This window comes from Narcine bancroftii, chromosome 2 (assembly GCF_036971445.1).
Source record: "Narcine bancroftii isolate sNarBan1 chromosome 2, sNarBan1.hap1, whole genome shotgun sequence".
Taxonomy (NCBI): Eukaryota; Metazoa; Chordata; class Chondrichthyes; order Torpediniformes; family Narcinidae; genus Narcine; species Narcine bancroftii.
The window spans coordinates 371,738,435-371,750,297 of NC_091470.1; the positions used below are offsets into that span (position 1 = coordinate 371,738,435).

The window sequence follows — 11,863 nt, forward strand, 5'->3', positions numbered from 1 at the left end:
AGTTTCCTTCCACCGATCAAAAACATGGCGGGGGTGGGGTTGTAGGGCCCGTGACTGGAGTATCACTAAATTGGCAATTTTAAATTAAATAAATAATTTGAATTTAAACACACAACACAGTCACAGGCCCTTCTGACCCGTGAACCCATGCTGCCCATTAATCTACAACCCCCATAGGTTTTTGGAGGGTGGGATGAAACCGGGGAAAATCCACGCCAACACAGAAAATGTGCAAACTCCTCGATATGAAGCCTGGCCGCTGGTGCTGTAATGGCATTGACCTAACCGTGCCACCCAAAATAAATGTTCCTTCTTTTCCTGTCTTGCCTTGTGCATATTTAATACCTGCCATCGTTTTTGTCACTCACAAGCCTTGATTTTTCAACAGCACGTGAGCTGATTAAACTGACCCCGGACTTGACTGCAGTTTCAGGATTTGAGCGAGTCACATTTCGTCATCTTTCCCCTCGACAGCCTGGCTCATGTTCTGGGGACCCTCCAGTTCTCCCGCTCCCCATTTTGAAATTCTAAAATGAATGAGGCTGAAAGTCTGTAAGTCACAAGCACTGAAACTCTAATTGCTGAGTTTCAACAGCGGGTACAGTGGGTGATGCTGCTGTCTGTTGACTGCAGGGACCCAGGTACGAATCAAACTTCAGGTGTTGGCTTTGTGACTTTCTCCCTGTCACTGCATGGGTTACCCTGGGGCCTCTGGTTTTCTCCTATCCTGTACCATAGAACATGACAGCACAGAATCAGGCCCTTTAGCCCGTCCAGTCCGTGCCAAACTATTTTTACGCCTAGTCCCATTGACCAGCACCTGGACCGTATCCCTCCACATCCCTCCCATCCAGGTACCTACCCAATTCTCTCTCAAAGGTTGAAGTCAAAGCTGCATCCACTATCTCCACTCACTCCACCCCCTGAGTGAAGAAGTTTCACCTAATGTTTCCCTTAAACATTCCATCTTTCCCTGGCAATCCATGTCCTCTAGTTCTTCTCTTCCCTTTCCTGGTAGGGAATCTAATTAATCAAAAGCATCCTGATGGAGCAGAATGAGACTGATGTGATCACTCGCTGCAAACTGGCATCGACTGGATGGATCAAATAGTCTTGTCACTTTTATGAGACTTTTCTCTGGAGTGATTTTTAGCAGTTTGAATGGTAGAAAATGTGATGCCGTTATTAAATAAATGAGGAAGAGAAAATGGGGAAGTACTGGCCTGTTAGCCTGATATCAGTCATTTGGGGTAGATGGAAATATTGGTTCTGTAATATTGTAATATCAAGACATTTAGAAAATGTAATTGAGCAGAACTGGTATGAATTTATGAAAAGGTATTTGACAAAGCGAGTGGATATGAGGAGAGTAAATGAGGGCAGAGACTGTGGATTTTGATTTTCCAAATGCTTTGGATCAGGTTGTACATCAGAGAACGGTGAACAGGAGTGGGATGATTTGGTCCAGATTGGCTCCTGGGAAGAAACTTCACCAGTTCCATTCCCCTTCTCACCCATAAGATATAGGAGCAGAAGTAGGCCATTCAGCCCCTCAACCCCACCATTCCAACATGAGCTGATCCCTTCTCGCACTCAGCCCCACTCCTCTGCCTTCTTCCCATAACCTTTGATACCCTGACTATTCAAAGACTGATCAGTCACCGAACCACCTGCCTCCAAAGCTGCCATGTCAGTAGATTCCATCCTTCCAAATGCCCAACCACCTCCTTTTGATTCTTTCCACGTTGGCCCACAGTAAACACGGGATTTTAATGTGGGTAGCAACTCAGCAACACATTTCCAGGATGTGGGAAGAAACCATTGCCCACAGGGTCACAGAGAAGGGCGGACTTAGAGCAGATAGCATCAGAAGTCAGAATTGAACCAGGGTCCTGAAGCTGAGGAAAGCAGCATTACCTGCTGCCACCTGCGCAGTGCACAGTGTGGATCCTATTAGTTTGTAGGTAAGAAGAATCCTGGAGATGCTGCTGGTTTGTCAACACCTTGGAAGGAGTCAATATTTCAAATTAAGACCCTTAGTTATACTGAGAAAGAAAACAAATGAATTTTTTTTTCTCTTTCTCCAACCCCCACCCCCCCCCCCCCCCGCGCCAATTCCTGACAAGGAGTCTTTGGCTTGAAACATGAACTCCTGTTTATTTGGCCATGAGTTCTGAATATTTCCATCATTTTTGGTTTAATCCCAGACTTCCATCTTCTGCAGTTTTTGACCTTCTTTGGCAGAGGTATTCCTTAGGCTGGCAGGCTGATTCGACAGTGCTAGAGCAGGGATTGGTGTGTGGGTTCCACCTGTCCACGACTAGCAGCAACAATTTTGCTGCAGAGAACTAATGCCCCATTTTCCAAGTTTGTGGTCGAGACAAACCTGAGTGGGATTTGGAGGGATGAGGGTACAAAGGCTTTGCGGGGATGGAAGCGAGGAGCGAGAAGGGCAATGTGGCAGGAGGAGAGATTTGAGGGAAGGGGGGGAGGAGGTTTACCCACTGCAGTAGGCAGAAGAAAGGGTGCTGATGGCTTACTTAAAAGGTTTGAGACTGGGAAATGTTGACGTCACATTTACTGACAGCTCACCTGCTAATGGAGCAGGACACAAGCAACATCTAGAATGTTGCCTTTATTTCAGGAAGGTGTTAATGCAAGATGTCTTCCCACTATTAAATATTGTGCTTTGGGGAAGCCCCCGCTGGAGTAGTGTGCATTCAATTTCCCTCTTGCATAAGAGGACCTATCCCATCCAGAGGAAGTGCAGCAAAAATTGGGTCGTGGAATGGTGGGGGTGTAGGGATATCGTACAAGGAGAGGTTAGGGAGCTTAGACCTGTAGACCAGTCATTCTCAACGAGGGGTGTAATGGCCACCCTACCACATTCAAGAGGAGGCCACAGACTGAAATCATAAAATATTTTCATGTTTTTTTTATGTAGTCAGTAGGAGAGAAGTACAGAAGAAACCAACTAAAATTGACTGCTTCACAGGGAAGGGGGCCCCTGAAACATTGAGCAGAGGCTGAAGTGGGCCAAAAAAAGGTTGAGAGTACCTGCTCTAGACTCCAGTCTGGAAGAATATTCTGGGTTCCAGTGATAAATACAAAATGGCTCCAGCTCTCAGGTCTTGTGTTGGCCCATCAGGTTGAACACTGTGAAGTCTGTCCCAGAAAGGAACACTATCGATGGGGGATTGTCCAAGGCTTTAGGGCTCCCATTGTTCCATTAGCCAATGTGCATGGAAGGTCTATCTCTTCGTGCCACATAATAATATTCTTTATAGGGCCTATTTGCTGCTCTGGTTTATTGATGGCACTGAAAATCAGGATTGTACCCAGATCAGAGGAGGTGTGAAGTAATGACTTTATTGGCTTCACCTAGTCACCACGGATTGTTTCTGGAGCTGTGCCAGAGTGGGTGGTTTGCCACAGTCATACAGCACGGAAATGGGCCCTTTGGCCCAACATCCATGCCGACCAAGGTACTTTCATGAGCTAGTAGGGCCGAACTGGCCTGTTCTGTGCTGTAAGTGGTTACTTCAACCAGGTCTGTGGTCTTCTCGCCCTTTCCTATCCACACCCCTGTCCAAATGTCTTTTGACCACTGTAATTGCACCCACCTATTCCAGTTCCTCTGGCAGCTTGTTCCATGTAGTCATCTGAAAAGGGAGAATTTAATGATTATGCCATTAGGGTTTGGACTACCCAGGTGGGGTGAGGTACTGTTCTTTTACCCTGTCAGCGGAGGAGGCCTGTGTGGAAAAACCTGCACCTCCGGTCCCTTTTAATACCTTCCCCTCTCACAAATCTATAGCCTTTGGTTTTAGACCCTCTGTCTGTTATCCATGCACCTCATGATTTTATAAAACTTAAAGTCACCCCTCAGCCTCCTATGCTCCAGGGAGAAAAGTCCCATGGAAAGTGGGAGCCAATTAATTTTTAGGCAGGTGGCTGGAACGGGCTGCCATGGGTAGTGGTGGAAGAAGATATGATTGTAGCATTTAAGAGGCTTTTAGAGAGACACCTAAATATGCAGCGAATGGAGGGGATTGGTTCACATGGAACATGATGAAGGGGTACAGCCCAAAACGCTGGCTATCTACTGGCTTCAATGGGTGCCGCTGAGTTCCGGTAGCATTGTGTGTGCTGAATCATGTGCAGGCAGGAGTGATTTAGTTGAATTTAGCATTATGTTTGGTGCAGATATTGTGGGTGGAAGGGCCTGATCCTGTGCTGCATTGTTCTGAGTTCTATGTATTCAGGCAGCGGCGGGAGGAAATGGGCAGCTGAAGCTTCAGTCTTTTCGTCTGAACCTAGAGGGGAGATAACCTGTGGGGAGAGGTAGGGTGATAGATGGCACTAGGTGAGGGATTGTAGGGCAGATGGAGCCAAGTAGGGAAGGGAGAGAGGAGAGAATGATAGAGGCTGAGAGAGAAGAGAATGACACGACGGAGGAATAAGATGAATCTGTCCTCTCTAGGACATTTGAAATATCCCCCTTTTTCAGGAAATGGGCTCTTTCTGCAGGGACCACACTCTCTCTGATTCCCTGGTTCATTCATCCCTCCACCTCCCCAGGCATCAGCCCCTACAGATCCATCATCTAGACCACAATCAGTGAAGATTGGTAAGAACTTCTCCTCCACAATCTCCATCAGCACCGTAGCACTAAGGGATTAGCCCCCTCTTCTACTCTACACCTACAACTGTCAAGTCAAGTCACCTTTATTTATTTTTCATACCATGCTTGTATGGTAAAGATGAGATAGTATTTCTTGTCTGTGTGGCTCAGTACGACAGTAACACCATCTACAAATTTGCCGACGATACCACGGTAGTGGGTTGTATAAAGGAAGGGGATGAGTCAACAACAGGAGGGAGATTGAAAACTTGGCTGATCACAAGATCACCTGCTCCCCTACCCCATCTCTTTCCCTCTCCTTCTGATCCACCTAGACCCTCACTCAAAAACTTGCACACACATCCTTCTTTCCAAATTACCCTCCCAACCCCATTACCCAGTTTCTTTCCTCTCCTTTGCTGATTCCATCTGCCCATTATCCCCACACACTTCCAAATGTCCATCATCCCCTCCCTATTCTTCCCATCCCCTCATCCCCATTCTTCCCATCCCCACACCTCCCTTCCTCATTCTTCCCATCCTCTTGGCTCCACACCTCCCCTCCACATTCTTCCCATCCCCTCATCCCCACACCTCCCCTCCTCATTCTTCCCATCCCCTCATCCCCACACCTCCCCTCCACCCATTGTTACCATCCCCTCATCCCCACACCTTCCTTCCTCCATTGTTTCCATTCCCTCATCCCCACACCTCCCCTCCTCATTCCTCCCATCCCCTCATCCCCACACTTCCCCTCCACCTATTCTTCTCATCTTTCTTACATGGGTCCACTCATCACCTTCCTTCTTGGTTCCATAATCTGCAGCCCTTTGTTGTCTCCATATCATATCCTGCCACTGTCACTATCTCCTCCTTCCTTTCTTTGCCTCTACCTGGCTCCACCTGCCAATCACCTACCTCCATCCACCAATCACCTGCCTCCATTCGCCAATCCACCAGTCACCTGGATCCACATATAACTGTCTCACCTGTTTGCCTCATCTCTTTCTACTGCCACCTCCTCTCTAATCATTCAATCCAGATGAAGGGTCCTAACCTAAAGCATTTCCCTGACCCACAGAGTTCCTCCAGCACCCGCAGTCCTTGTGCCTTTGGGCTATCCAGTCCCTCCTCCGTAACAAACTCTTTTCTCCACCCTCTCTAGCTTAATCACATCCTTCCTACAGTATGGTGACAAGAAATTCACGCAAGCCATGTTCTCACCACCATCCTTTCCAGCCCTTGCATGATGACTCGGTTCATAGGAACATAGGAAAATCGAGCCTGCTCCGCCATTCAATAAGATCATGGCTGATCTAATTTATGACCTAACTCCACCTACCTGCCTTCTCCCCATATCCCCTAATTCCTCTACTCTATGCCTGATCTGATGAAGGCTATTGTGCCATACACATTTTTCCACCTGTGTACCTGTGTCACTACTGTTGGGGAATCTGTACCTTTAATCCTAGCTCTCCCCGTTCTGCAACACTCCCCATGGCCCAGCCATTCACTGTGAAAATCTGCCCTGGATTAACTTCCCAAAATCCACCACTTCACATATGTCTGATGGTTGATAGGCTTCACTCTTGATTTGAGCTTCACCATGGATTTTGGTCCTGATCCAGGGACGTTGAATACAGCATCGAATGATTTAGCTGAAGTGATCTGAACATTTTTTTTTTGTTTCGCCCTCCGTCACTCAAAATGAGAGACAGGTTAAAGTGGTTAAATATCTGGAAACTCTTCATGAAGGGTACTGATCTGAAATGTTGCCCATTCTTTTTCACTGATGTTGCACGGCCCGTTGATTGTTTAGCCCAGATCCTGCCTCTTGTGTGTCTCCAAGACTTGGCAACAGTCAGGTCACAAGTAAAGCACGAAAAGTCTGCAGACACCGTGGTTGGAGTAAAAACAAAATGCTGGAGAAAGTCAGCAGGTCAAACAGCGTCCTTTATAGAGCTAAGAAAAAGTTACATAATCAATGTTTCAGCCTTGAGCCTTTCATAAAGGAATGGAAAAATGTCGGCAGATGTCCAAACAAAATGGCAGGGAGGATGGGTAGGGAATTGAGCTCAGTCCCACAGACAAGAGGCACTAGGTGGATATGGGAGGGAGGGCACAGCAGCAAGCAGGGGGAGGGGGGATGGCTTGGTGAATAGAGAGGGAAAGGGGTGGAGAGCTGGAGGAAAGAAGGGGAAGGGAAGGGAGGGAGAATGGAGAGCAGTCCGGTTGGAGAGTGTCCAAATGGAAAACCAAATGTTTCTCCTCCAATTCATGGGTGGTCTTAGTGGAAGATTACATGAGGCCATTTTTTGTCTTGTACAACAGCTCCAGTCACAATGCAACAACAAAAGGGTCTTCTGACAATTAGTAACCAACTTTGCCTTATTAATTCTAAATTCATTTTTTGCAATCTCTCCTTTCTAGGGTGTAATGGTGGGAATGGGTCAGAAAGACAGCTACGTTGGTGATGAAGCCCAGAGCAAGAGAGGTATCCTGACCCTGAAATACCCAATTGAGCACGGGATTGTGACCAACTGGGATGACATGGAGAAGATCTGGCACCACACCTTCTACAATGAGCTGCGAGTGGCCCCAGAGGAGCACCCTGTCCTCCTCACAGAGGCTCCACTCAATCCCAAAGCCAACCGGGAGAAGATGACCCAGATCATGTTTGAGACCTTCAACACCCCAGCCATGTATGTTGCCATTCAAGCTGTGCTGTCTTTGTACGCATCTGGCCGCACCACTGGCATTGTGCTAGATTCCGGAGACGGTGTGAGTCACACCGTGCCGATCTACGAAGGCTATGCCTTGCCACATGCCATCCTGCGTCTGGACCTGGCTGGCCGAGATCTCACTGACTACATGATGAAGATCCTAACAGAGCGTGGGTATTCCTTCACAACCACAGCAGAGAGGGAAATTGTCCGCGACATCAAGGAGAAACTGGCCTATGTGGCCCTAGATTTTGAAGCCGAGATGCAGACGGCCAGCTCTTCATCATCCCTGGAGAAGAGTTACGAGCTCCCTGATGGCCAAGTCATCACCATCGGCAATGAGCGTTTCAGGTGCCCAGAAACCCTCTTCCAACCCTCTTTCATTGGGATGGAATCTGCTGGGATCCATGAGACCTGCTTCAACAGCATCATGAAGTGTGATGTGGACATCAGGAAGGATCTGTACGCCAACATAGTCCTGTCTGGTGGAACCACCATGTTCCCAGGGATTGCTGACCGGATGCAGAAGGAAATCACAGCCTTGGCTCCCAGCACCATGAAGATTAAGATCATTTCTCCACCAGAGAGGAAGTATTCAGTGTGGATCGGAGGCTCCATCCTGGCTTCTCTCTCCACCTTCCAGCAGATGTGGATCAGCAAGCAGGAGTACGATGAGTCCGGACCCTCCATTGTCCATCGCAAGTGCTTCTAATGACCCTGGTCATGTACACTTTGCTGTGGCCATCAGTGTTCACCACCTCCAGCCCCAGTAAACCCTGCCTTTGATTTCATGCACATTCCATTATTTCCCCAACCCCTGATGCCTTTGGAGTCTGTGCCACCAAGATGTAGAATTGCTTGTGTGAGTGTTTTCATCTGTAACAGATGAATAGGCATTATTGGTTGAGCTATCAATGTCTCTGACAAAACATCTGAGCTGAAATTGACCATCAATTTTGTATCTTGCAATTGTCAGATTAACTAACATTTTGAATAAAAGTGCTTTACCAATAAATCCCTCTTGTGTTGTATTTGAGCTTGAACATCAGTGACAGAAATTAGTTCAGTTTCTTTATTTTCTCCAAAGAAGTCTCTCATGGAGGGTCTGAACCAGCGGTTGAATTGACAACAGCCTCCCCTGAGGTCAATGAGAGCAGCCAGTTCCAGTATGTTGAGCTTTGCAAGTGATGGATTGCAATGGCTTGAGCCAGGCTTGCCTATCGAGAGGGTGTTGAGCCTTGTGGCATTTTTCGTGTTGCTCTACATATTTATCTGTGGCAGCGGAACCTGGGTAAAGGAACTGGACCAAGGGATGGCAAGAGGCCCAAGAGCAGTTGGGTGTTCAGTCCCTGAGAGGCGCAGGGGTTAATTTCTTCTCCAGTACAATAATTAGAAGTACTGATATTCCCTGTGCACACATTGGTCTTGATGTGTTGGTTACACTGCACTCCTGAGGAACCCATGGCTTGGTGAACAGGAAGGAGGTGAAGCTGAGAACTCGTCCTGAATGTGCTCCAAGGTCCAGAATGATGGCTGTGGCTCTTGCTTAATTGGGCCTATTCTCCTAAACCACGTTCCAGACCTTTTTAATCTCCTCACCACCAGCTAATATTTGGGGCTATTTCAGAACTCTTTCACTGGAGTGCATGTATCTCACCCTGACAGTTTAGGGGTTGGATCTGCCAGGCAGTGATTGGTTTGGGGGTGCCTCTGAAGAACAATTCAATATCTAAGCACCCTGGAAGTGATCCCCAAGGTGGACACCATTTTAACTTTCATTTCCTTCAAATCCTGTTTATGGTTCGAAAGGAATAATCCACTTTATGGTGTCACAACACGTCCTTCAGGTGAAATTCTACTCAATAAGACCAGTTCTCCCCATCTTTGTCCATCTTTACTCAAGATTTCCCTAATATCCTGTAATAGTACAGAACATGCAAAAATTACACAAAATTACCTTAGCTTGCCGTGATGCAGAGTCACCATTTAGTGTTGCCCAGCACCCTTTACAGCAAGAGAAAAAGAAGCAAAAAATTCACATCAGAATCACTGAGTGTCCATGGATTCACCTCCAGCGATTCCCACAGCCTCTGCAGCCGCACAGACTCCTGTTCAATACATCAGTAACCCAACTCCAGATCCAATCCTCTGACACGATCAGGAAGCCTTCATTGCCAGAAGCCCATCAGGAGCCTTTCTTGTCCTCAGTACCCCCTCAAATCCCTGTTCTGATTCCTGGTTCCTATGAACCAGTTTCCAGCAACCCAAAATCCATGTAGGTCTCCAAGTTGCCCATGGCCTGTGTGAGTTCCTCAGCCACTAAGCCCTTTGCTGGCTGCTGCTGTGGTGACCATCTTGTCAGGTGTTCTCCTCAGCTTCTCCTTCTCAATGGGGGGGGGGGTGTAAGCAGCAGTTCTTTGTTGTCACCTGTTACCTCCATGTTCCCTCCCTCTCCTAGCTTCATCTCTCCACCAGCCCCTCCTCCCTGGGATCCACCTAACACATGGCCGCTCCTGCCTCACCCTTCCCACTCACCTTTTCATCCTGACATTCTATCCTCGAACCTTTCAGACCAGATGAAGGGTGACAACCAAAAATATCGACTGTTCATTTCTCTCCACAGATATTTCCTGACCCTCTGCGATCCTCCAGCAGTTTGTTATTGTGACTCCATAGCCTGCAATGTTAGAGAGGTGTTTAAATCATGATTAATGCTCACTTAAGTTTTTAACCAAGAGACACAGAAACAGGCTTTTCAGTCCATCATGTCCATGCCAAGCATTAAGCACCCATCGACACCAATCCCATTCGTCAGCCTTGTATGTCTCACCAATCCACGGGCTTGTCTGGGTAGTATTTAAATGTCACAAGACTCTCTGCCACCACCAACCCCTTGGGCAGTGCGTTCCAGATTCTAACCACCCTCGAAGAGAAAAGAATTCTTCCTCAGATTACCTCTAAATCTTATCATCCTTTCCTTAAGCATCCTGTTTGTCCTATAGTTTTAAGTGCCCCTGGTGCAGGGAAAAGTTTCATTTCATATCCTATAGAAAACAGAAATAGCTGGAAGAGTGGGACATTCAGCCCTTTGAACATGTTCCCCCATTCAATACTATCATGGCTGAACACGGGATTTCATTCCCCTGTTCTTGCTTTCTCTCCACCCTCCTTGGTCCCCTTTGCCAACAGGGCCACATGTAACTCCCTTTTGAATATATCTAACAAACTGGCCTCAGCAGCTTCCTGTGGGCAAGAGTTCCACAAGTTCACAACTCTGAGTAAAGACATTTCTCTTCATCTTAGTTCTAAATGGCTTCTCCCATATCTTTAGATTGCGGTGCCTTTTTCTGGACTTGCCCAACATCAGGGGTATTCTTCCTGCATCTAACCTGTCTCATCCGGTCAGAATTTTATACATTAAAATTAGATCCTCTCTCATTCTTCTAAATGGCAATGAGTGTAACCCTGGTCTATCTGGTCTTTCTTCATCCATCAGTCCTGCCATTCTAGGGGTCAGTCTGTTGAACCTTCGCAGCAACCCCTCAATAACAAGAAAGCCCTTCCTCAGATTAGGAGACTAAAACTGTACACAATATTCAAGTAAAACATTTTAGCCATGGTTGAAGTAAAATCACAATCCTGGAGAAATTCAGCAGGTCAAACAACAAAGTGATAGATACATAGTCAATGTTTCAGGCTTGAGCCCTAGATCAAGGTATGGAAAATGTTGGCAGGCACTTGAATAAGCTGGTGGGAGGAGGGGCAGAGGGAGGAGCAAATTCCCACAGCCAGGAGCAAATAGGTGGGTAAGGGAGGGAGGGCACAGCAGCAAATGGGGGGGGGGGGTGGCTCTGTGAATGGAGAGGGAAGGGGGTGGAGAGCTGGAGGAAAGGAGACAGAGGGATGGGGAATAGAGAAGGCATTAGAAACCGGAGAAATCGACATTAATGTCATCAGACTGGAGAGGGCGAGATGGAAAATTAGGTGCTGGTCCTCTAATTTACGGGTGGTCTTGGTTTGACGGTACATGAGGTCATGGGCAGATGTATCAGTGCGGGAGTAGGATGCAGAATTGAAATGGATGGTCACTGGGAGATCCCTGACACTAAAGCTAACAGAGCGAACACGCTCAGTGCAGTGATGTCCCAATCTGCGCCCAGTGCCTCTGATGTAGAGAAGGCCAATGGGAGCACTGGATGCAGTAGGTGACTCATGTGGATACACAACTGAAGTGTTGCTCCATTTGGAAGGACTGGTTAGGGCCCCAAATGGTGGTGAGGGAGGACATGTGGATGCAAGTGTGACACCAGCGGCCACATGGGATGGTGCCAAGGGGCTGAGTAATAGGAAGGGACGAGAGGACGAGGAAGTCACGGAGGGATGGCTCCTTACAGAAGGTGGAGAGGAGAGGAGAAGGGAAGATGTGTCTGAAGGTGAGAACACATAGTAGATGGCAGAAATTACAGGGGATAATATGTTGGATGTGGAGGCTGGAAGGGTGGCAAGTGAGGACAAG

At 47.5% G+C, this 11,863-nt stretch overlaps 1 protein-coding gene across 1 annotated transcript in view; it reads left to right on the forward strand.

The window, feature by feature from the left end:
• Positions 1-8,362, forward strand: part of LOC138755875 (actin, non-muscle 6.2-like) — a 10,095-nt gene extending 1,733 nt beyond the window's left edge. Inside the window, exon 3 of the mRNA XM_069922621.1 lies at positions 7,055-8,362. Coding sequence (XP_069778722.1) covers positions 7,055-8,059 — 1,005 coding nt within the window. The 3' untranslated portion in view covers positions 8,060-8,362. The remainder of the gene's footprint in view (positions 1-7,054) is intronic.
• The last annotated feature ends 3,501 nt before the right edge of the window (positions 8,363-11,863 follow it).